This window comes from Gossypium hirsutum, chromosome D02, assembly GCF_007990345.1.
Source record: "Gossypium hirsutum isolate 1008001.06 chromosome D02, Gossypium_hirsutum_v2.1, whole genome shotgun sequence".
Classification (NCBI taxonomy): domain Eukaryota; kingdom Viridiplantae; phylum Streptophyta; class Magnoliopsida; order Malvales; family Malvaceae; genus Gossypium; species Gossypium hirsutum.
Genome location: NC_053438.1, coordinates 7571813 through 7597485, shown reverse-complemented (window position 1 = coordinate 7597485; position 25673 = coordinate 7571813). Strand labels below are relative to the sequence as shown.

Below are 25673 nucleotides of genomic sequence, written 5' to 3'. Positions count from 1 at the left end.
AATCTTTTGACTTCAGTTGTAGAACCTGATTGTTGAATCAAATCCTAAATGGCCCAGAATTAGTCTATTCAGGAAGGGTTCAGTCTTTATAGGAGCACCTGTAGGCAGCTCTTTTCTAGCTGATATGCAAAATATCCCACATCAGGAAGAGTACGAAAGAACAGGCGAGAAGCAGGCTTTAAATTGCCCGATGCTTGATGATTAAAAGCATACCTTTCTCGGCCTTTTGGCTAAGATCAAGTGTAGTATCTGTTCTTATCAGTTTAATATCTGATACGTGGTCCATTGGATCACACGATATTAAATTTATTTTTCGAGTGGGAGAGTCCATCACGGTAGCTTGCTACTGGGGTTCTCGAGCGTCGCCCGGGTTTTGCACTATTGCTTGGGCCTGGCGCACCACACCCAATTCCAGTTCTAGAAGTTTGATTTATTAACGCAAGGGATGATTTTTTCGTTGAAAGATAATTGGTTGATGAATTTATTGTTGGAATATTGTTTATTTTGAATTAATTATTTATATGTTTAAATTAATTCTTATATAACATTTCTAGTTTTAGTTTGTCCCAATGTTATTATTAATATCATTGTTGTTGGTTGACATGTTGCAGCAAAAGTCACAAAATAACATGACTTTAGAAAGGTGTTAGAAATCTGATATCCTTACAGAACATTTTATTACCACCACCATAGTGATAGAAATTCGGTTTGATCGATGTTTCAAGTGCCAAACTTAACATGGTTATGTTATCCTAATGATTCGTTGTGAATCAATTAAAAGTGCTAATAATTATTATCTTTCTATTATTTAGTTGAATAATTCAAGTGATTGATTTAAAAATTAAAATTAATTAATTAAATTAAGTAATAGACACGAATATTCAGGAAAAAATTCAACTAGATTTCATCTATCACTATCAATCTAAATTACGTAATTTTTTTATTTAGTATATTGATCCGTAAAAAATTTTTAAATTATATTAATATCTATTTCAAGAGTAAGAACAACTGACTTTAGATTAATTAATTAAAATTTCTTTCTAATTAAAACCTCAATTATTACTTATGTTTGCTGATGATGTGCATATCTGATATATAATTGTTTGTGAGTTTTAGGCCCTCTGGAATCTTTGGTGATTTCTTTATATTTTATGGGATTTTTTTCCATTTAGTGAAATTTTGTACTTTAGTACGAGAAAAGCACCTAAAAATTTTCAAATGATTCTGGTTTGTGTACATATCTTACTTATCTCTTCAATATACAATATCAAGCTTACCATAAACCGACAAATCAGTGAATCATGAGACCAATATTATTGGAACTCTGAAGAAGATTGAAAAGAAAAGACTCTAATTCACTATATTTTAAGCAATCAAAACCTTGGATCTAACACAGTTATCTTCAATTTTATTATGTGTTTCATGTATCTAGAGAGTCTTATGAGGATCATATCCCAATACTAATGTCCGGATAACATAAGTACCATGTATGGCTGTATGGGTACTTCAAGAATAATGAATCGTCGGAGCAACATGGTACTTTCGGTGATAGTTTGTTAGTTTTCTAGAAATAAACATGTTGCAGCAAAAGTATTAACATGAAATCCTGAATATTATGTTACTACAGCCACCGTACGTGGTTCCAGAAATTCAGTTGATCAGTGATTTATGTGCCAAATTTAACATGGTTATGTTCTTGTAAGATAGAACAAAAGGTGAATATCTTATACTTTAATGTCCCTAGGATTTTCCCAAAAACCCACTTTAACCCCATTTCAGTTTTTATAGCCTAGAGCTTTCAGTGTTGGGTACTTAAAACCATCTTCAGCACTTGCATTTTCTATCATGTTATCAGGTTCCTGCAGTCATTGAGTACCTTTAATTCATCAATTCTAGCATTATGTAATACCGACTTAATGTTGAGTGTTGCATACTGATTTTTTTCAGTACAGATATACAAACTGAAGAGTCTGGTTGAAATTAATTGGCAAGACTAATCCAGAATCCTCTGGCAGTAGTAAATACTATGAAACGAAAAATTTTCAGATCATAGAATCATAACTGAAATTGTTAAATTTTCAGGTAAATGTCTTGAGTAAATGGATTATGAACTACACATGTTTAATCAATGAGCCAGCTCTATAACATTTAACTCATGCAACTAATGATTAAAGGTGGTTAATAGGACAAGGATTATTCAGATGAAAGATGACCAACTCTTTATTCTCAATGAATATCTCACACAACAAGATTCAGTAAATACATTGTCTGCTCTTTTGTTTATTTCAGGCAAACTATGAAGTCTTTATTAGAAATTTGAAGCTCATTTGCTGCAGAAGTAAAAGCTAGAAGAGGAGAAGGCCAATTTCTTGATATTCATTGTAGTGAATGCAATCTCAATAGGCGTTAGGATTTGCGACGAGGTAGGCTTCGATGGACTTGAACAATACACCCGAAGCCTTTTCTTTGCCTGCCTTGATTGCCTCTTCCTTGAGCTCAATGTCACCAATGGTGTAATACTTACTACTAGTCTTACATATGGATCCCCCACCTGGAGAGTCTTCTAACTTTATTTCGTAAGTTATTTTGTCGAGCATGTTCATCAGCGGATCGCCTTCAATCACACTGTAAATGTACTCAAATTTTTCTGTGTCTAATGCTTCTACCTTCTGTTTCATGTAATTGAATTGATTTCCTGAAACATACATGTCCAAAAGCCACATCATTTTCTTCCTTTTTTCCTTCAAACTTAATCATATATTAGATTTGGCTCAAAATATGAAGTTAAATGAATAAGCTAAATAACCTTGTGCAAAGGTGACCTTCCTGAGGCTCCCAGGCTCACCATTAACTTCCAAGTACTCAACACTATTAAAAACTTGAGGAACAATCTTGGGAATGAGAGTGTCGCCGTCAAGGATGCAAGCCTTAAACATCTTGGCTGGTGGGATTGCAGTAACAATCTCAGATTCGTATGTGAAAACACCCATTATTTTCTACTGATTTTACGAAATGATCGAACAGGATTTTGAGCTGTGAAGATGTAAACCGGATGATGTAGTATTTATAGAGTGAGAGTAATGAAGAATATTAGGCTCTTTCAAAGCCTAGGTAGGTGATCAATTTCTTCATATTTTATTGAAATTTTTAAATGTAGTCTGGAAATCACCGAAGATAACTTGCAAAATTGATTCTGGTTTGCGTACTGACCTTAAATATCGTTGGACATGAAACAGATGTAAGCTTATCATGGAGAACAAAATATATGGATCTTGAAAGCAGTCAATATCAAAAGAAGGTTAAGAAAGAACTCTGTAATAATAAATCTTGAAAACAGATATCGGCTAAGTCAGCTTATATTCTCCCATTCTCCATGAAAATGACAAAAATTGTAGAGTCCTAAGCTGTAGAATAGAAAAAGAATAATAAAACAAAAGATATAGGAGACGGAAACAAGAAAGAAAGTAAACCATTGAAATTACAACTTGTGGATGGCTTGCCTATTGCCTGGCAGAGTGTCACATGCGAACCGAAGCAGCATGTTTACGTATTTGATTGGGATTCAATCTAAACTTGCTTTTTACAATGAAAGAAAAGGTGTCTGATACAGAACTGTGTACTGTTTGTTTATGGGAAGGTTCGTCTGCGATGATCCAAAGCGGAAGACTTCTATCCTGGAAACAATGTTGTACAAGAACTTCCAGTTCAACATAGACAAAACTAATGCTTTTGCCATTGTTTCTTCTTTGAGCAGAGCCATAATCCTATTCCTGGTGTGATTTACAGATTGCAAATGCAGTGTTTGTTTTTCAAAGTTTTGGTAAGCCAAAGTAGGGTTTAGCATTCAACTAAAAAAAATTGAATTCCAAGTTAATTGAATTGAGTAATTCAGTTTTTTTTTGAGTCAACTCAAATAAGTAATTAGAGTTTCAAGTTCGAGTTGAGTTAAATTTTACAATTCGAATAACTCAAATAGCTAATTGGTGCAATACACATTTGATCTTTTTCAATTTTGGAAATGAACAAATTGGTCTCTCTCAATAATAATTACAAAATAATTCAAAATAAATTTTAAAATTCAAAATATTTATAAAAATTTTAAAATATTACAAAAATTTAAAAAATCTAAAGAATATAAAAAAGAATCTAAAATAATAATTTTTGGGACCTTATAAATTAATGATTCAAGTTTATCATACTAAAGTATCTATCTTTTCCCTCTTATTTTGCTTTGAATGAGTTTTCAAAAATATATGGTTTCAAATTTATACATTGTAACATGAAATTTGAATATTGTAACAAAATTTTAATTTGACATGTTTAATTTTTTAAAATTTAACTCGAACAATTTTATTCGATTCAACTCACTCGAATTTCATTTTACTCGATTCAATTCGAAAAAAATTCAAATCAAGTTAAGATGATAAAGTAAGACTCGTCAGCTCGAACTTTTTAACTCGATTCATTCGAACGGTCACCCCTAATTCAAATATTGATATTTTTTTTACATAATAACTTATTTAGTCCACTAACTTTATAAAATGAGTCATTTTAGCCTTTCGTTGAGCAGAGTCATAATCCTATTCGTGGTGTGTTTTACAAATTGCAAATGCAGTGGTTTTCTTGTTGAAAGGTGCCTTGGTTGTTGATTCAAATCCTAAGTGGCCCAACACCAGTCTATTCAGGAAGGATTCAGTCTTTATAGGAGCACCAGTAGGCGGCACTTTTATAGCTGATTTGCATAAAATCCCACATCAGGAAGAGTACGAAAGAACAGGCGAGAAGCAGGCTTTAAATTGCCCGATGCTTGATGAATGAAACCATACCTTTCTCGGCCTTTTGGCTAAGATCAAGTGTAGTATCTGTTCTTATCAGTTTAATATCTGATACGTGATCCATTGGATCACACGATATTAAATTTATTTTTTGAGTGGGAGAGTCCATCACAGCAGCTTGCTACTGGGGCTCTCGATCGTTGCCCTGGTTTTGCACTATTGCTTGGCCTGGCGAACCACACCCAATTTTAGTTAGATAATTTTCACTAGTTCATGCAATCAGCAATCGTTGATAATAGTTATCTTTGCTAAGTTAATATTAAGAATTATTTGAATCTGAACATTCGACTCTGAATTAATGTGCTTAGAATGTAGCTATTTGTAATTTTGTTTTTCTTTTTTAAAATTAAGAAATTTGTAAAAAACAGTATACGAGGCACCTAAAGAAAACCTGCAAGTATATTCTTCACTCTCATATATCAAACATAATAACAACTCCAAAGACTTTTATTACAATAGAAATAGAGATGATCAAATCTAGAGAGACAAATCACTTATTACCCAATCAAACACTGCTTTTGAGTAACACAACATATGAAATAACCAAACCACACACCATTAACGCCATGAAAGCACAGTTTTAGGCATCGGGATTTGCCAAGATGTAACTTTCAATAGCCTTCATAACAAGGGCTCGCTTCTCGGAAGCTTCCTTGATCTGGGCCATTAAGTCGGGAGTGACCTCAGTGTCACCGGCGGTGTAAAACGTGGCAGCTACCTTAACAGTTGACCCTCCATCAGCTGCTGCAACAAACTTGATGTCGTAACTGATTTTCTCGATCTTCTTGTTAAAAAAATCGCTTTCCATCACAGTGTAAGCGTACACCAAGTTGTCTTTGTCTAATACATCAACCTTGTGTTTCGCATGACTTAATCCATGCCCTGCATTTGTTATCAACCAAATCAAGATTTTGATTCATGGGCACCTAACTAATATAATTGCATCTAAATTTTGTAGTTCACCTTTTAAGAACAGAAAATGAAAAAATTACCTTCAGCAAAGGTGATCTTCCTGATAGTACCAGGGCCACCATTTCCTTCAAGGACCTCGATGCTCTTGACTGTTTGTGGGGCAACTTTGGGCATTAGGTTTTCGATATCTACAGCAAAGGCCTTGAAAGCCTTGGCTGGTGGGAGTGGGGTACTCACCTCTGCTTCTTTTGTGAAAACACCCATTTTTCTCTTCTAATTATACAAACAATTGGATTGAACACACAAACAGAATTTATGAAGTGGATAGTGTTTGAGGTTGAGGTGTGGGAAGAAATGAGAAACTAGCATGCCATTTATATACTGCATTTTGAAGCTTAGCAATTTCATCATTGGATATGATTCATTGACAAATAAATAGTCCAAAATAATACCACCCTGCATAAAGAATTTCATTAAAAAAATGTATTTATTGAAATTTGGTTAGATAAGAAGGCGATTAATTTTGTTTTATTAGTTTATTATTATAAGAACTATGAAAAGTCGAAGGAGAAACAATTTTAAAAAATAGAGTCAAATGCTTGGGAAGACTTGACCATCTAGAAAGCTAATATCTAGGTGAACGGAGTCACGGTTGAGAAATTTTAAAAAATGTCTTTTTTTTTTTTTGTAATTTTGTTTACGATGGACCAATTTGATCATTCTTTTAAGATTAAAATGATAAAATAAAGAATAAAAAAGATGTATTCATGGATTCAAAAGCTTTTTTAAATCCTTTATTTTTCTCATTCTACAAAACATATATATTAATTTGGAACAAGCCGTGAGAAATGAAGCAACTATAATTTCTATATTACATTTTAAATCTTTTTTCCTTTAATTAAATAATATATTGTTTAACCTTCAACTTGAGTTGTTTCTCAAATTACCCCGAAATAGATTGTCACGTGGATGTTATATCAGTAATTACTTAATTTTATTTAAAATTCAAAAATTCAAAAATATATATTTTTTAATATTTTTAATTTTTAAAAATATAATTACTTGCTAGTGTGGCATACCCGGGGCAATCCACATGTATGCCATGTCAACAAAGTTAACAAAAACTAACTTTTCCATCAATTTTGGGTGATTTGACAAATAATGCAAGTTCAAGAGCTAAAAGAGACGAAAAATTAAACGGATGGCTAAAATGACTTTTTATAAAGTTGGAGGGCCAAAAAATCATTATGCCATATTTTTAAGGGTACATTGATGCTAGGTATTAGCAAATGAAAGCCACATCAGGGGCGTAGGCATAAAATTTTCACTCTTCTTAAGCTTTTATTATCCTATCGAAAAAAGGAAATTTTGTGTTCGGCCCTCTAAAGAATTTCAAGTTCTATCTTCCGCGATCTATTCAAAGATGGAATATTTATGTTTGGTCTCCCTAAATTCTTTTATATTTCTTTAAATACCATATTTTTCAGAATAGGGTAAATTTGAATTCGGCCCCTCTAATTTTTTATTTTGATCCTTGAAAATTTTATAGTCTAATATAATAAATTGGCCACTACACCAAAACAGGCTTTTAGCGGCGCTTTTTTTGGCCTTTAGCGGCGCTTTTTAGAATTAAAACATTTTAAAATAATAAAGAACATGCAAGTAACTAAATAAACAAAGAAAATGAATAAAAGTATAAAAATGTAGAAGATATATACGTGTATATACATAAAGTTATGAAAATGTGAAATATGTATGTCTATATACATATAATAAAATTATTAAATATATATATATAAATATATATATGTAAGTATATATATATTTACAAAATTTAAAAATATGTTCGTATATATATTATAAAAAATATGCATACATATATAAATTATAAAGTCTAAAAAAATATATAAGTATGTATATATATAACAAAATCTAAAAGGGGAATAAATGAGTAAATAAAAATAATAATAAGGTAAGTAATAATAGTAAATACAATAATAATGACAACAACAACAACAATAATAATAATAATAAAAACTAATTAGCTCAATAATAAAAGTGCTAAAACACGGACTAAATCGAAATAAAAATGAAAATACTAGGTAAATTCGAAAATAAAAAAATGAAAAGGACTGAAGTAAAACGCGCGTCAAAAGGAAGGGACTGATTGGGAAAATATTCCCAGCCTTCAAGCGCACCGTTTCATGCAGGACCAAAATGAAACAGGTGTAAAAAATGGGGTCAAATTAAAAAATAAATAAACAAGCAGAAGGACTAAATCAAAACAAATTAGTAATAAGGAGGGACCACATGAAAACGCGCAGATCCCCCTGAAGCGGGTCGGGTCGCGCGCGGGTCATTGGGGGGCTAAACGGTGCCGTTTAGCTTTCTTTATTTAAGTCAAATTTTTTTTTTTAAAAAAAACCTCATTTCAGCCTTTTCATTTAAAAAAAAAGAGAGAGAGAAAAAAAGAAGTCTCCCTCCTCCCTCTCTCTCAACATTTCCAGAAGCCGGCCACATTCGTCGCCGTAGCACCATCGGGTCCGGTGGCCGGCGTCGCGAAGCCCTCTCCGACCAGCGCTTTGAGGGGCGTTCAAAAACCAAGTCCTCTGCTCGAAAAAAGACCAAAAAGAGAGGCCTTTCCCCTCCCCTTTCAACTCAATTCCAGCGACGAAAGGGGAGATTCCGGTACTGGGGTTCGCGACGGTCAGGTGACCCTTCTTCTCCCCCCCTCCCTTTTTATTTTCTTTTTCTAAAAGTTTTTTTTAGAACATATTTGTAAAAAAGAAAAAAATAAATATAAATAAATAAAATAAAATAAATGAATGAACCGAAGAAACAAAAAAGGAGAAAACAGCAACTGTTTTTTTCTTTTTATTTCTAATCTCTGTTATGCTTTTTTGACAAATAAATTCCCCCAAAATACAGTGATGAAGCCCCCCACAATCGTTTCGGAAAAATGGCTTTATAGCCGAAATTACAAGGTCCTATCTATTTCTTTTTCCTTGTTTCTTTTTTTTGTTGTTTTTTCTACTCTGTTTGTCCTTGTTGTTTTCGCGTGTTGCAGGTTCGGGCGAAGTCAACTTGCTGTATTGGTGCAAGGCTGACAAGCGGTGGCAGACCTCGAGTGACAAACACGCTACGGAGGCACGTGGGTGACGGCAAAGGGTGCGGCGCAAGGCAGGAGCTAGGGTTTCTTTTTGCTAAAATTTGTTTAGGTTTTGGGCCATAGCTGATTTGGGTTTGATTTTGTTTAATTTTGTAATGGGCCCGGGTGAAATTGGGCTTCCACAGCTGCCTCTCTTTGCTCGTTGTCGTGTAACGAGAACAGAGCAAAGACTAAAAAAGACCAATTTTACCCGGTCTCGCCAAATCTTGACTTCTTCAATGCTTCTCTTTTTCTAGTAGCTTTATTCCAGTCCACTGTGTCTTGTTACTTCTACACGCTTCATGACATTTTTAGAGAAATATGACTTCAATCTACTCTGCTGTAACTCCATGGGGATGAGATTTGTGGTCTTCAACCTGCTTCATTGCAACTTCAGGGAGATAAGGTTTGATATGATAAGATCTAATTCGACCTACTGCAATTTCAGAGGTATATGATTCATCGTTTTAATTCGCTCCACTGCAACTTCAGGGAGATAGGATTAGTTCCTTTTGTCTGCTCCACTGCAACTTCAGGGAGATAAGACTGGATGTGATCTGCTCTACTGCAACTTCAGAGAGATAATATCTTGTGGTTTTAATCCGCTCCACTGCAACTTCAGGGAGATAAGATTGGATGTGATCTGCTCTACTGCAACTTCAGAGAGATAAGATCTTGTTTTTAATCCGCTCTACTGCAACTTTAAGGAGATAAGATTGGTTTCTTTTGTCTGTTCCACTGCAACTTCAGGGAGATAAGACTGGATATGATCTGCTCTACTGCAACTTCAGAGAGATAAGATCTTGATTTTAATCTGCTCCACTGCAACTTCAGAGAGATAAAATTTATGGTTTTAATCCGCTCCACTGCAACTTCAGGGAGATAGGATTAGTTTCTTTTCGTCTATTAACTGCAATGTCAGGGAAACAAGATTCGCCGTCGTAGCTTTAATCTGTTTCACTACACCGCCAGGGAAGTAAGATTCGCCGTTGCGGCTTCAATCTTTTAAATTACAATGTCGAGGAAGCAAGATTCATTGTTATAGCTTTAATCTGCTCCACTGCACCGCCAGGGAAAGTAAGATTTGCCGTTGTGGCTTCAATCTTTTAAATTGAAATGTCGGGGAAGCAATATTTGCCGTCGTAGCTTTAATCTGCTCCACTGCACTGCCAGGGAAGTAAGATTCGTCGTTGTGGCTTCAATCTTTTTAATTGCAATACCGGGGAAGCAAAATTCACCGTCATAGCTTTAATCTGCTCCACTGCACCACCAGGGAAAGTAACTTCATTGATCTATTCTCTGGGGAACATGACCTGTAGAATCCATTTCATGGACCTACTTATGCCTAGTAATTAGGATGACATGATCAGAATGAATCAAATGCTCCTAACTAGATGCGCATGAATGACATTTTAATGAATACAGAATGTCATGAAGATGATTCCTTAATGTTTGAGTTATCATTACTCAAAGTTTATTAAGGCTTTATTACCAACACGTCAGAATGCTATCTTACTCGGCTAGTAACACTCATCTCTCACTTAGCCGGATTGCCCCCATTGTAATCTTCAAAGTTCAATCCATTGTAATCTTAAAGGTTAAATCCACGATAATTTTGGAACATAAAATTTGAGCCATCTTCTTCCCGCTGAGTATAAGATCTGGCTATTTCTCAATCCTCTCCCACTGCCATTCAGGGATACAAGATTTGAATCTCTTTGGTCTTTTACACCATTACCAGGGTGTCGTACCAAATAATTATAGAACTTTCTCTTCCAAGAAACCTCTTTTTATTACTCGGTGATCATTGCTCGTTTGTTCATTAAAGCTTCGTCACCAACATGACATTTTGTCATTTTGTTCCATCAATGTTTGGACAACAAAATTTGAAGGATAGTCTTAATTTAGACTTTTCCTTCTTAGACATTTCAACCTTTAAACTTGGTATGTTCTAAACAATAGTCATGTTTCAGGTTCCTGCATTATTTAGAAACTTCTAGAGTAATATGCAAAACTCCTTTTGCTCAAATATCATCAGTTCATTAATCATTATTTCAATGAAAAATGCTTGAAAAAGATTATCAAAATGGACAAGATGAAATTTTATTGAGAGTAAAGCTCGAAATGAATAAATTAATCAATATAGCAAATTTTGCTAGAATATAAAAATGATAACAAATTAATCAAGATGATGTACTTGTCAAAATGTGACAATGAATAAAACAGAAATAGGCCCCAAATATCGTAGTATGAGCTTCTCTGCCCCAAACTTCTTGAGAACCCTTTTGAACTTGATATGTGTTTAGAAGTCCTAGAAGACTTTGTTGATGCTCCAAGATGTAGCATCTCTCATTCTTATTAATTTGGAGAGGACAAGACTACCGCATGCCCCACCTTTGATAAAAATTTGAATTGCCCATTCCTGGGTTTTCAATTCAAAACCCCTTTGGTCTCAAGGCGCCCTTTGTGGGTTTTCACCTTGGCCTCTCCTTTTTCTTTTTCTTCCTTTTTTCTTTTCTTTCTTTTCTTTTTCTTTTCTTCCTTCTTTTTTTTGAACATTCTTTGATTGAATTCGCACTCGTAGAATCAGGTAAGTCATTGCTATCCTTTTTGGTCAAAATTAACACTTCTCTAGATAAAGCCTTCCACATAAAGTTCTTTTCAGTTTGATGTCCTCTTTCTTCTAAAGTCCTTTTTGTATAGAGTGGATCTTCTTCGATGCTAGATCCCCTTCATGGAACTCTCGATGGCGAACCATCCTTGGTGAGCTCACGTCTTTTGTTTTTAGTGCATCTGACCAAGGCAGATAACTTTGAACATTTCTCTTCAATTGAGATCTGATCCAACACTTGGAGAGAAGGAATCTTGACCTCAATGAGCAAAACTGCGATAAGCTAATGTGTTGCCCTGATAGCAGTTTTTTTTTTTGCTCCCACTGCACTGTGCATTTTGGGGCGAAATGTGTTAACCTTGAACAAACTGCAAACTTTTGACATCGTGTCGTTGTTCGATTTTAGTGCATTTTCAGATATGCTCATTTTTGGCATTTCATACTGACATATGATTTTTCAAGAATTTGCAGACTGTTGACTTTGCGACATTGGCATATGAAGTAACTTCTGCCTATTTAGTGAGATAATCGACGACCATAGATGAATTGATGATCGCCAAAAACCTTAGGCGAGATTGGCTCAATGACATCCGTGCCCCACATAGAGAAAGACCATGACTTTCATTAATTCTTTGTAAGGTAGGATCTTGTTCTACCATCATTAACAAATCAGGGGATAAGCTACAGTCTCAGTTATCTCCAAAGTCTCGAGGCTTAATCTAGACACATATCCTGCTCAAAAAGGGGGTTCTGAGTCAATAGCAGTATCGCTCATATCATTGATATCTAGAGACCTGTTATAGGGACGAAGCTAGATCCAAAAAATAAAAGAATCTAAAAATATTTATCTGTATAGTATGATTATGAATGAAATGTAAACAATGAAAGAATATTTGCTCGAAGTGAGAAACAAAGATGCATTTTTATTGAAATAAAAATATTGAACATAAGCCTATCTCACAAAAGGATTCTTATTGCCCCTAGGCTTAGAGCAATAAGCATGTTTTGGACATTACTTCAAATTAGTTCTAAAAAGTACAAGGATCTCCTTCACAGTCCTATTGTTCAAAATACTCCCAAGTGTGTAAGGGTAAATGCCTGATTCTTTCTCGGGTCACTCTTCGGGTACGGAATTAATACTTTGATAGCCGGCAGTTACGACCCTCGATTGGCCCACAGTGACCGATTTTGAATACCCTTTCTTATACAAGCTCAGGTTGCTCACTTCATTTTCTTTGATATTTGGGGTTGATCTTTTGACAACTTCCCCCGCATCTATCTTCCCACTTCTTATGGTGTTTTCAATCATCTCACTAGACATTATCATATCTGAGAAGCTCATGGTAGCGCTTCCCAACATGTGGTTAATGAATGGGGCTTTCAGAGTATTGACGAAAAGTACCGTGGTTTCTTTTTCCAGAAGAGGTGGTTGGACTTGTGTCGCTACCTCTCTCCATCTTTGGGCGTATTGCCTAAAGCTCTCACTTTACTTCTTTTTCATGTTCTACAGTGTAGTTCTTTCAAGTGCCATGTCTGTCACGTGACCATATTGCTTCATGAAAGCTTGTCCATATATTGGCACGACTCAACTGGTTGTACCATTTTACAGCCGACCCGATCAGACTATCTTAGAAGCAATGAATTAACAGTTGATCGTTATCAATGTATCCTGTCATTTTTTGATAGAACATCGTGATGTGAGCTTCAGGACAACTAGTCCCATTATATTTTTCGAATTCTGGAGCCTTGAATTTTGGCGGGAGTACTAGATCTGGGACCAAACTTAAATCCTTGGCATCGACCCCACAAGGGTAATTAGCATTCTCCATTGCTTTGAGTTTTTCTTTCAACCACCTATACCGATCTTTGAGTTACTTTGGCATTTCTACCCTTGTTTTCTCTATTTTTGCCATTTCATCTAAATCAAGAACTGCAGGATTAGTTGGATCATTCATTGGATTGGAACCTGAGCCTGTCGGGAAGTTCATCGGTGCTGAAGCACCGACTTGGCATTGAGGTCTAATGTGATCAGGCGCTCCATGTGGACACATATCCGGTTGTGCTTGAGTGTCCGTTAGGGCAAAACCTGGAGGATAAACAGGGCCCTCCAGATCAACTCCCGAATTGATTACAGGGCTCTTTCCTTTATCAGCCAATAATTGTGTCAGTTGGCTCATAATTCTTTGGGATTCCAGCGCGTCTTATTGGATTTTATCCAATTGTTCTTGCATCTTATCTTGCATTTCTTTTTGCAATTGTTCCAATCTTTCTAACCTCTGATCCATTACTTTTGTCTTGAGATGGGTACCGTAGCGATGTTCGATTGGTTGACTCTTGTTGGTTTCCAAGTTAACTGAAATAATTTTACCTAATTAGGGTCCTTTTGTGAAAATATAATGCATATGATCCACTGTAATGCAAATGCATGAAATGAATGCAAAAAGAAAGAGAGGCATTGATTCTGAATTCAATTCTATTAGAACAAATTTTCTAGAAGACAAATTTCTTTACATAAAACAGATTACATATGCGGCTTTGTCCTCATATTCCAGGCGAAAACATTGATCTCCTTCTTCATATGGATGCTAGGAACAAATCTTGCAAATTTCCCAAAATCTGTCTTTACTATCTCCTTCTTGTTTGATTCGAGCCACAACCCAATGCTCCCCCATGATGCTCTTTAATTTCGTGATTGCTTTCAAATGATCTTTGTCGGTTTGAATCCTCAAGTGGCGAAGCATAGTCGTATATTCCTCCATGGACTTCTAGCCTTCTCTCGTTGTGTTTAATCAGTCCATAGTCAGGCAGTCGCATCATATTCTACTTTATCAAGAAATTCGTTTTCCATGACATGCTTTTCTATATAGCAATAAAATTTGAATCAACACCTCTTTTTTATGATGAAAATGCAAGGCAGTCATAACAAAAAAGAAAACAGGTTAGTTCAAAGCAAAAGCAAGAATAAATAGAACACCTATTCGGGTGACCACTAAGGGTTCGAAGTGGTTCTACCTAGGGTGGGCTCCTAAGGTCTTCTACATATGGTTTGGTTCTAAAGCAAGGGTACCCGAACCAGCAGATTCCTCGATCCTCACCGATTATAGGCTCATACGGACTGAGTTCAGTTCAGGGGAATACATTTCCCTATGGCCATGCGGAGATGAAAATCTCACGAAGACATAGGTACGGATGTATTCCGAAAGCGATTCACTATCCCATGCGAAGGTAAAAACCTCACGATTGCGTAGTTTCTCACTCCCACCTAAAAGGGTTTGACAAACGGTCATGCAATGCAATGTGCGGAGATATAAAAATAAAACACAGAACATGATGAAAAATATAACTCACAACAAAGAAAATGCAATGAGAGGATCGTAAATTTAAATCAAATTTTAAACTTTCGACAAAAAGACAAAAAATAATCAACACGTGGCTTGACTCTCTTATTTTGGGTCCCCAGCGGAGTCGCCAAGCTGTTGACACCATTTTTTGGATGAAAACGGGGTCTACTTGGATTTTGAAAACGAAAACGAAAACGGGAGTCGCCACCAATCTTTTTTGATGAGGTGTGATTGGGTCACCTCGTAAAAGTGGTTGTTTTTAATAAACAATTTAATTTTATTAAAACAACGAGTTTGGTCCACGAAATTCAGAAAAATAGGTTCGGGAGTCGGTTACGTACGAGGAAGGATTAGCACCCTCGTAACGCCCAAAATTGGTACCTAGTTGATTAATACAATCCTTTATTGAAATGTTGAATTTTTTTGGAAAAATGGGCATATTTCACGTTAATCGAGAAAATGAATCATATCCAGTAAGTTAGGACACTATATCTCGAATTCCCGATACGAGAATAAATGCCAAAAATTTACTTATTTTAAAAGATATTTAATTATCTCGGGTTTAGAAAAGGGACCATGCCCAGTAAGTTAGGACACAATCTTTTCTTAACTCCCGAGATCGTTTAAAAACTTGAGTTTGAAAAGATTCGTGTATTTAGATTTATTATGAAAACCGAAACCCAGTAAGTTAGGGTACGACCTTCTCAAATCTAAACACGAAATTTTATTCAAAAAGTCATAATTTATACATTGAATAAAAACAATTTAACGCAAAATAGTAAAAATAAAACACAATGTTAATATACGCGACAAAACAATAATGAATTCGGTAATGTAAATACGAATAATACGAACAATCATCAAAAATGAAATAAATAGATATAAAAGACAAGTCAATCATGTAATTGCAAGTAAGTAAACGAATAGAATTAAAACATTTTAAAATAATAAAGAACATGCAAATAACTAAATAAACAAAGAAAATGAGTGAAAGTATAAAAATGTAGAAGATATATACGTGTATATACATAAAGTTATGAAAATGTGAAAAATGTATGTCTATATACATATTATAAAATTATTAAATATATATATAAATATATATATATATGTAAGTATATATATTTACAAAATTTAAAAATATGTTCGTATATATATTATAAAAAAATATGCATACATATATAAATTATAAAGTCTAAAAAAATATATAAGTATGTATGTATATAACAAAATCTAAAAGGGGAATAAATGAGTAAATAAAAATAATAATAAGGTAAGCAATAATAGTAAATACAATAATAATGACAATAATAATAATAATAATAATAAAACTAATTAGCTAAATAATAAAAGTGCTAAAACACGGACTAAATCGAAATAAAAATGAAAATACTGGGTAAATTCGAAAATAAAAAAATGAAAAGGACTGAAGTAAAACGCACGTCAAAAGGAAGGGACTGATTGGGAAAATATTCTCAGCCTTCAAGCGCACCGTTTCATGCAGGACCAAAATGAAACAGGTGTAAAAAATGGGGTCAAATTAAAAAATAAATAAACAAGCAGAAGGACTAAATCAAAACAAATTAGTAATAAGGAGGGACCACATGAAAATGCGCGGATCCCCCCTGGAGTGGGTCGGGTCGCGCTACGAAGGCACGTGGGTGACGGCAAAGGGTGCGGCGCAAGGCAGGAGCTAGGGTTTCTTTTTGCTGAAATTTGTTTAGGTTTTGGGCCATAGTTGATTTGGGTTTGATTTTGTTTAATTTTGTAATGGGCCCGGGTGAAATTGGGCTTCCACACTCAAGTTCAAATATTAGAGATAATATTGTTGAAAGAGACAGTTACAAATCCCGAAAGAAACTCTATAAACCATAAAACGAATGTATTCCACTAAAAGGAAATTTTAAGAATCACTATCCTACAAATAAATTCTTTGAAAAGTGATTCATTTTCTAATGGTAAAAGTCTTTTTCCGATATATAGATTATCTTGTATGCACAAGTACTGGATGTGCTCATGGGTCGCGTCGAACCGATCCTAAGCATGATATTGACATATTTTATGCTTGTTCAAGTCCGGTCCAGCCTGAAATCTGGGCTTAAAATTTTGTCTAAACTCGCCCACATTTGCAACAGACTAATTCAAGCCTATTTTAGGCCCGTCCATATTATTTTTTAAATTTAAATTTTAAAATATTTATATTATTATATTTTAATATTTAATAACTTTATACATTTTTGTTTATTAAAATTTTTTATATAGTCATCTTAACATTATTTTAATGTTTACATCAGAGTAATATTATATATTTAGTATAGGTTTATTTTTTAATGTGTTTAAATTACATAATATATAAAAATAACATAATATAAAATATTATAAACTTAAAACGGGTCGGGTCGGGCTTGGACGGTCGGGCTTGGACCGTGAATGTTCAAGTCCAAACCCTCCCAAATTTCGAATAGATCTAAACAGATAACTCGATCCATAATTAGGTCTAACCACAACCATACTCATGAAAATCAAATACAAATTTTTCTAATTTTTTAAAATCTCCGCGTTGAACACATATATCTCATATATACACGAGGATATGGTTTTATATATCAGAAGTTGAACAAGTTGGTATGACTTTTAAAAGGTAGCATGAGATAATCTCCTCTATTTCTAACAAATAAATAAAGGTAGTGTTAGTGTCATAAAGGGTAAGACATTGCTGTCAAGTTATTTATTTGATATATAATGCATAAAGACTTCCATAAAAATGCTGCACAAATTCTGTGCTGGATTCATAATTTATTTCTTGAAAATTGCTTGCAAAATTTCAACTCCTTGGGATCGTTTTCTCACACCCTTGCAATCACTTTCAACTCTAGCTCTAATAGGAGCTACCTTTGACTTTATTTTAACTATTGCTGCCGGGATGACTTTGAACAGAATTCTGGGATTTCAGTAGAGTGATTGAGATTAGGGTTCAACATTCGGTCGAGTCGAATCGAATGAAAATTTTTCGAGTTAATTGAATTGACGAATTTTATTTTATTATCTTAATTCGATTTGAAATTTTCTCGAACCGACTCAAGTGAGATGGAATTCGAATCGAATTGGATCGAATATATTTATTCAAGTTAAATTAAAAAAATAACTTTAAGACATTGTCATTATTGTCACCTACCGTAATCAAATTTGTTATTAATTTTCATCCGCTAATAATTTATTTATTAATCTTTTATCTATGGGTTAGCTTATTTGCTTGCTTAATTGCTTCAATTATTTTCTGATTCTTATCATGTATTTTGAAATTAAAAAATATATTAAATGTAACAAATGTGATTTTTAAATAAAAATTTATTTTAAAAATAAAATGTGAAATTGATACCAACATAAAATTTTAACACGAATATTTTATGGCATCATCAATAATTCAATTTTAATAGAAATTGATAAAGATTCAGCATGATTAAACAATTCAATAATATAAATAGTACAAAATGTGAAATTTAATTCAATAATATAAATAGTAGACATAAATTTGAAAAAAAAATTGGGGTTTAGGAGGAAGTAAAAGTTTGGGGAAGCAAAAGGAGAAAAGTTTGGGAATTTGGGGAAGTAAAAATTTTGGGAAGTAAAAGGAAAAAAGTTTTGGAGGTATTGGGGAAGGTAAAATTTTTGGGAAAAAGTAAAAAGGTTTGATATTTAATTTATTCGAATTATTTGAATTCGAAAATTTAACTTAATTCGAACTCAAAATTCGAAAAAAAAAATTGAATTGACTCGATTAACTCGATTCAAATAATTCGAAATTCAAACTTTTTTTTTATTTTTTCGAGTCAAAATGAATTTTGCTCGCCCTTAATTGAGATTGGAATATAGTGCTAGTTTATAATTTTTTTTGTATTTTTATAAATTTTGTATGGTTTTTTTATTTTGTTTATATTTTATAGTTTTTTATATTTATATTATATATAAAGTGGCTAACAGAGTCAGTGTCACGCCAATTCAATTGTGAAATTATTAAAATATATTTATTTTAAAGGGTAAAAGATATCATTATAAGGATACTTTTATCTTTTCAAATTAAACAACTTAAAAATATTATTTGAGAATCGAACACAAAATTACCAATTCATATAAAAAAATTTGTCATTCCACTAATAATCATTTATTAATATGTTTTTATAAATAATTTTTGATATAAAATATTTTTATTCTTCTACATTAAGGGTGTGATAAATCTGATAACTTTTAATATTCTTTTTACAAAAATTATAATTTTTCATATTTTCTATAATTTTTATAATTTTTTATAAAACAAAATGGTTGGATTCAATAGGAACGAAGGTGGGTGCCTTGAAAATTTATAAAATTTTAAGTTATAAATAAATGGTAAAATTATAGTTTAGGCTTTTAATAAATAATAAAATTTTAATTTAATCTTTTTAAAAACTATAAAGATATATGTTAATATAATGATGAAATTATATTTTAACTCTCATAAAAATATATAATGAAATCTCACTCCCTCTTAAAAAAAATTTATGGTTTTATCTATAGGTGTCCATAGGTTAAACCCAATGAGCCTTTACACCACAGGCTTAGATGACAATTATTTATAACTTGTAATAATTTATTATAATCTTATATAATTTTTATAATTTTTTTATTTTTATAATTATTTAAGGGTTATTCATAATCATTTTTATTCTCCTATAATTTTAATAAGCCAAGTAAGTTATTGTAGTAAATAAAGCAAAGAATATGATGTTGTAGAGAAAGCACATGAAAGGATAATACAATTGGCCCCCTTTGGTCCATGCTTGCTCCTTGTTTAGTTTTAGTGTTGAGTATTTTGACATAATAGGTTGGCTTTGTACATATAAATTAGCCTCATTATTGCTTTATGACAAATATCCTACTTGAACAAATACCCATACATGAATATACATAATACAGTTCATTATAGAAGTTAATTAATTATGTTACTAAATTTTGTGTTTTATATTTTGAATTTATTTTTTTTATTTTTATACTTCTATTTTTAAAATAATTTAGATTTAGAGAGTAACAATTAGTAATTATGTAAATTTGAATTAAAAATTAAAAATTAAAAAAAAATTGCAGATATTTGATATATTGTCGTCACTACATAAAACTATTGTTCTATTAAAGTTGTTCTTCCCTGTTCCAACCATGTTGCTCTCCAGATTTAGTGAAATTTTGTACTTTAGTATGAGATCTCAAATGATTCTGGCTTATACAACATTAAGCTTACCATAAACCAACGAATCATTGAATCATGAGAACAATTTTATTGGAACCCTGAAGAAGATTGAAAGGAAAAGAACTCTGATTCACTAATATTTTAAGCAATCAAAACCTTGGATGCAAGTGCTTCAACTATTAGATTATTCTTGCACCTTTTATTTTGACATTCTAATATATAGATTACTCTGAGGTCAGATTTGTCGGATACGGGTATACATACAATACAGTTATGTTCAAATTTTATTATGTTTTTCAAGTATTTTGAGGTCATATTCCCATACTATTGTCTGGTTGTATGTAAGACATGATTGTTTGTTAGTAATAAGTATTAACATAGAATGACTGTAGAAAGATGGTGGAAATCTGAAATACTTGAGGAACATGTTATTACCACCACCATAGTTCCAGAAATTCAGTGTGATCAATGATTTATGTGCCAAATTTTACATGGATGTTATTGTAAGATAAAACAAAAAAGGTTCTGTAATTAGACCATCTTGAGCACTTCCATTTTGCAAGTGTTATTAGGTTACTGCAGTCCGTTAGAGTGTCGGATGTAGACACAATATACCAAAGGAAGAGTTTGGATAATAGGGTTCTATAAGACCAAGATTATTTACCAAAGCTAGTGGAATTCATTATATCAATGACCCAAAAAACGTAGGGAGATAGCCAGACAGTGAAGACTAATTTTATGGATTTGAATTTCCCCAACAATTTTCCTGCCTTCCAGGTTGATCTTTAAGGAATATATGTCTGAATTAGTTTCAAATTTCTTCTTAAACTTGAGTTTGTTAATGTTCAAGTTTAATATAATAAATCTTGAACGATGAAAGTTGATGGACTCTCTATTCTCAATCAATATCTCACACAACTAGATTCAGTAAATACATTGGATTCTCTTTTGTTTATTACAGGCTTCACATTTCAGTTCCAACTCCCTGGTAATGAAGGCAAAATATGAAGTCTTTATTAGAAATCTGAAGTTCATTTGCTGCAGAACTAAAAACTAGAAGAGAAAAACGGGCAATTGCTCCTTGAAGTGGATGCTACCATAATACTGCGACTTTTAGAAGGCATCGGGATTTGCAAGGAGGTGTTGAAAGTTGAACTGCATTACAACACAAAACCAGCAGCCAGCTACTGTCAAGACCAGCAGCAGCTATCGAGCTCAGCTGATTTTGCTTGGTGCGCAAGGTTGAATTTTGGACCGAATGAAGCAACCAACTTTGCTCTTTTGTTCTGTTTTAATTAAATTTGGTTCAACTTTAGTTTACTCACAATGTTATTAAAATTAAGCTAGTGATAAGATCTTTTGATGTAATGGCTGATTGGTCAGCTATATTTTAGCTAGTGTTTAGGTTTATATTAGTTGGGGCAGTTAAACATATTAGGTAACTGTCAAATTTTATTGTAACTCCTTTATATTTCAAATTTTGAATGAAAATATGTTATGTTCAGTTACAATTTCTGCTGTGCATTCAAGTTTCATTTTGTTGTTTTGCTTGTTTTCTTTTCTGCTTCGATTTCTCTTTGCTCTGCTTGCAAATTTGATTGATGTATGCTGCCAATGTTCCAACAGGAGGTAGGCTTCAATGGCCTTGAACAATACACCCGAAGCCTTTTCTTTTCCTGCTTTGATTGCCTCTTCCTTGAGCTCAATGTCACCAATGGTGTAATACTTACTACTAGTCTTACACATGGATCCCCCACCTGGAGAGGCTTCTAACTTTATTTCGTAAGTTATTTTGTCGAGCATGTTCATCAGCGGATCGCCTTCAATCACACTGTAAATGTACTCAAATTTTTCTCTGTCTAATGCTTCTACCTTCTGTTTCATGTAATTGAATTGGTTTCCTGCATCATACATGCCCCAAAACACATCATTTTCATCCTTCTTTCCTTCAAACTTAATAATATACAAAAATGATACAAAGTGGTATAAATGAGGTAATTAACCTTGTGCAAAGGTGACCTTTCTGATGCTCCCAGGCTCACCATTGCCTTCAATGTACTCAACACTCTTAAAAACCTGAGGAACAATCTTGGGAATGAGAGTGTCCCCATCAAGGATGCAAGCTTTGAACATCTTGGGTGGTGGGATTGATGTAATAACCTCAGATTCATAAGTGAAACCACCCATTACTTTCAACTGATTTTAGGAATAATGAAAGAGGTATTTGAGCTGTGGAGATGTAAAACAGAAGATGAAGTATTTATAGACTGGGAACAATGAAGAATAGCCTCTTTCAAATCCTAGCCAGGTGATTCGTTTCTTCATAATTTATTGGATTGTTCTTTATTGATATTTTGAAATATAGTCTGGAAATCACCAAAGGAGACTTGCGATATTGATTCTGCTTTGCGTACTGACCTTGCTATAAAGAACAAAAGTATGGATCTTGAAAGCTGTTAAAATCAGAAGAAGATTAAATTGGAAAAGCTCTAATAACTTAAGTGAGGGTACCACCACTTGAGGCCATTAATCTCACATTTCTTTGGCCTGGGTTGTTAGTATAAATCTTCGGTCAGAAAAATTCGAATACACAAACAACTCATTAAACAGAAAATGAAGAAATAGGATAAGGCTCCAATGTGTGTATAATGCCACTTTTTTTAAGGTTATATTCGTCCCCACCTATATTATGGTGTGCAAAAGATTTACTAATAAATAAACCTCAAAGATACAATAAAGTCTAATTATTGTCTACGTTTTGAATTGACGGAAACAATCTACTGAGTACTAAACGGAGAATAGCAAGGATATCAATTTCTATAAAGAATTTCTACATTAATTTTTATAGAATAATTTAGAAATATAAAAAATGGTGAGGGATCAAAAATAAACTTTTTCTATATTTTTTCGAGTTGTCATATAAATGAAACTTCACTCCTACTTAGAGGTCTCATGTCTCTTAATAGAATGCATAATTACCCAAATGGTTAGTCATATCTTAGCAATAAAAATAATTATTCAATAGATATTTACTTGAATAATTATGAATATTTGTTAATAACCAAGTGACATAACTTTTGATTACTTATAACTTTTCATTTAGGACTATTGAAATACTATATATATTTTAAAAATGTTCTAACATGGGTACTGATGGTTACTTAGATGATCATTATGTCACACACGACTTTGGGAGCTTTGAAACAAGAGAGTTGATAGATAGGTGTGCTTGAAAAACTTGATTTAATAAGTGTTAATCTGCCACCTTTTCCTAATAGTTTGGCCTTCCAAGATGACAGTTTTGATTCAATTTTCACCATCAAATGCTGGAAAAAATTGTTGTGTTTTTAACTCATTTTACAACCCATTTTATTCTTTTTTTTTTTTTGTAGCCACATGGTTTATATGTTGTTGCTCCAAAAGAGTCTTAAGTTCTAATTTCATCTCTTTCTCCTTCCTGAACCAATCAATGTTTGAAAGATTGTTCTGAGCTTCTTCTAATTTCTTAGCAACAACATTCCCATAAACTCTACTCACTTCTTTCTCTCAATCACAGAGCAAAACTGAAGCTTAATTAAGTAAACAAATCGGATCCTCTTTTATTCATTTCATGTTTGACATTTCAGTTCAAGCTTCTGGTTATCTGGGCAAACTATGAACTTCTTATTAGCAATCTGAAGTTCATAGCTGCAAAACTGAAAAAACTAGAAGAAAAAAAATGCGAATTATTCGATATTCACTGCATGCAATCTCCATATTGGGATCATTTCAATAGGTGTTAGGATTTGCCAGCAGGTACGCTTCAATGGCCTTGAACATTCCCAATGCCTTTTCTTTGCCTGCCTTGATTCCCTCTTCCTTGAGCTCAAACTCACCAATGGTGTAATACTTACTAGTAGTCTTGCATACTGATCCCCCATCCGGAGAGGTCTCTAACTTCGTCTCGTAAGAGATCTTCTCAAGCTTATCCATCAATGCATCACCTTCGATCACACTGTAAATATACACAAATTTGTCTTTGTCTACTGCTTCAACCTTCTGCTTCACGTATTTGAATTGGCTTCCTGCACATTCAAAAACACACAATTTTACCCTTTTTCCTTCCAAGTATAAAATTGTATAAATGAGCTAACCTTCTCCAAAAGTGACCTTCTTGATGCTACCGGCCTCACCATTGCCTTCAATGTACTCAACACTCTTAAAAGCCTGAGGAAGAATCTGGGGAATGAGAGTGTCACCATCAAGGATACAAGCCTTAAACATTTTAGCTGGTGGGATTGCTGTAACAATCTCGGATTCATAAGTGAAAACACCCATTATTTTCTGTTGATATTGAGAAATGATCAGAGGTGTTTTTGAGCTGTGAAGATGTAGTATTTATGAAGTTTTGAAATCGTAGCTAGGTATATTTTATTGGATTGTTTTTGGTTGAAAATTTTGATGTGAAACAGAGATAAGTTTACCATAAAGAACAAAATTATGGATCATGGAAACAGTCAATATCAGAAGAAGATTAAAAAGAAAGAACTCTAATATTTTAAACACATATATAAGACTTTAAATTCAAGTGCTTGGACTATTAGGAATAGGAAAACTATTGAAGAACAGTCCGTGATTCTTACAAGAATTCACGGACAATTTTGAATAATAATTTTACTGTTAAGATATAGTTTTTAGTAATAATTAAACTGTTTAAATATGTAGTATATTAAAAATTTTAAAATATAGTTTTTAGTAATATTTTTTATTTGGTTCTCTTTATAATTTATAAAATTTTAAATTAGTAATGGTAAAATTGTATTTTGACTTTCTAAAATGATAAAAATTTGATTCAATCCTTTAAAAATTATAAAGATATAAGCTACTAAAATGGTGAAATTCCATTGCTACCACTCACGACAGATTGTTTAGTTATAGTATGGTTTTCTGATCGTCGTTGTCTGTTGTGTTTTGATACTTCTGAATCTTGAAATCATATTTTCATTGAGTGTGCCTACTCTTGAGGTTTGTAACAACTTGTTCTGGGTTTGTGTGGCATCAGGAAGTCTGTTGGTACATGCCTTCCAAAATTTAGCTAGACAACTTCTTGTTTGAAAGATAAGTCATTCCTTGTCTGCTTGCTAAGCTGGCATGGAATGTAGTTTTATACTTTATTTGGTATGAAAAGAATAGTAGGCTATTTGTTGAAGAAAGTTAAAAATGTTATGCATCTTCGTCTTAGTGGTAAATGTCCCACTGATTCAAACTTTGTCAATAACAGATAATGTTTGCAATGGAGTTTGAGAAATGTACAGGCTTTTGGTTTTGATTGTTGTAATATGTTGTGTTTTTGGTTTTGTCTAAGTTCTTACTGTACAGCTACAGTTTCGTTGTTGTGGATTGTTGGATGTGGCAGGGTTTTTTTTTCTGCTTATTGGATAATACAATGTACTTATCCAAAAAAAAAAATTTTGCCTTCACCCCTTGTGTAGGGTTAAGAATTCTCCATGCGGTTTCTTAACTCCACTTATGAGTTAAGAAAACTTTACAACCTCAAGTTGTGCTCTATTGATCGGGTGTTCATTTTCCTTAAAACATAAAGCGAAACGAAATGAATTTAATAATA

At 33.1% G+C, this 25673-nt stretch overlaps 4 protein-coding genes and 2 non-coding genes across 6 annotated transcripts; 2 read left to right on the top strand and 4 right to left on the bottom strand.

Moving 5' to 3' along the window:
• The first annotated feature begins 209 nt into the window (after positions 1-209).
• On the top strand, positions 210-405 carry LOC121214967 (U2 spliceosomal RNA). The gene has a single exon (XR_005910702.1). It is a non-coding gene; the product is annotated as a U2 spliceosomal RNA (small nuclear RNA).
• A 1815-nt stretch (positions 406-2220) lies between these two features.
• Positions 2221-3027, bottom strand: LOC107908134 (major allergen Pru ar 1). Its single transcript, XM_016835389.2, has 2 exons — positions 2807-3027; positions 2221-2695 (listed from the first exon to the last, which is right to left on the bottom strand). The coding sequence occupies exons 1-2, from the start codon at positions 2988-2990 to the stop codon at positions 2397-2399; spliced, it is 483 nt and encodes a 160-aa protein (XP_016690878.1). The 5' UTR covers positions 2991-3027; the 3' UTR covers positions 2221-2396.
• Positions 3028-4822: 1795 nt separating this feature from the next.
• Positions 4823-5017, top strand: LOC121214932 (U2 spliceosomal RNA). The gene has a single exon (XR_005910669.1). It is a non-coding gene; the product is annotated as a U2 spliceosomal RNA (small nuclear RNA).
• Positions 5018-5216: 199 nt separating this feature from the next.
• Positions 5217-6209, bottom strand: LOC107908518 (major allergen Pru ar 1). The gene is made up of 2 exons (XM_016835699.2): positions 5828-6209; positions 5217-5717 (listed from the first exon to the last, which is right to left on the bottom strand). The coding sequence occupies exons 1-2, from the start codon at positions 6009-6011 to the stop codon at positions 5416-5418; spliced, it is 486 nt and encodes a 161-aa protein (XP_016691188.1). The 5' UTR covers positions 6012-6209; the 3' UTR covers positions 5217-5415.
• Positions 6210-21181: 14972 nt separating this feature from the next.
• On the bottom strand, positions 21182-22255 carry LOC107907660 (major allergen Pru av 1). The gene is made up of 3 exons (XM_016834995.1): positions 22072-22255; positions 21578-21969; positions 21182-21223 (listed from the first exon to the last, which is right to left on the bottom strand). The coding sequence occupies exons 1-3, from the start codon at positions 22253-22255 to the stop codon at positions 21182-21184; spliced, it is 618 nt and encodes a 205-aa protein (XP_016690484.1).
• A 1383-nt stretch (positions 22256-23638) lies between these two features.
• LOC107908135 (major strawberry allergen Fra a 1.05) lies at positions 23639-24615 on the bottom strand. The gene is made up of 2 exons (XM_016835390.2): positions 24202-24615; positions 23639-24132 (listed from the first exon to the last, which is right to left on the bottom strand). Exons 1-2 carry the CDS (start codon positions 24383-24385, stop codon positions 23837-23839), a joined length of 480 nt encoding a protein of 159 aa, XP_016690879.1. The 5' UTR covers positions 24386-24615; the 3' UTR covers positions 23639-23836.
• Between the last annotated feature and the right edge of the window lie 1058 nt (positions 24616-25673).

Excerpts from the sequence above, each read along its gene's own strand:
- LOC107907660 (XM_016834995.1), bottom strand. The coding sequence starts at position 22,255 with ATGGGTGGTTTCACTTATGAATCTGAGGTTATTACATCAATCCCACCA. Across the intron at positions 21,970-22,071 it reads AAAGGTCACCTTTGCACAAG|GAAACCAATTCAATTACATG; the intron begins GTTAATTACCTC and ends TGTATGATGCAG. Across the intron at positions 21,224-21,577 it reads TTGAATGCACAGCAGAAATT|TTCAACTTTCAACACCTCCT; the intron begins GTAACTGAACAT and ends GTTGTAATGCAG.
- LOC107908518 (XM_016835699.2), bottom strand. The coding sequence starts at position 6,011 with ATGGGTGTTTTCACAAAAGAAGCAGAGGTGAGTACCCCACTCCCACCA. Across the intron at positions 5,718-5,827 it reads GAAGATCACCTTTGCTGAAG|GGCATGGATTAAGTCATGCG; the intron begins GTAATTTTTTCA and ends TAACAAATGCAG.
- LOC107908134 (XM_016835389.2), bottom strand. The coding sequence starts at position 2,990 with ATGGGTGTTTTCACATACGAATCTGAGATTGTTACTGCAATCCCACCA. Across the intron at positions 2,696-2,806 it reads GAAGGTCACCTTTGCACAAG|GAAATCAATTCAATTACATG; the intron begins GTTATTTAGCTT and ends TGTATGTTTCAG.
- LOC107908135 (XM_016835390.2), bottom strand. The coding sequence starts at position 24,385 with ATGGGTGTTTTCACTTATGAATCCGAGATTGTTACAGCAATCCCACCA. Across the intron at positions 24,133-24,201 it reads GAAGGTCACTTTTGGAGAAG|GAAGCCAATTCAAATACGTG; the intron begins GTTAGCTCATTT and ends TTGAATGTGCAG.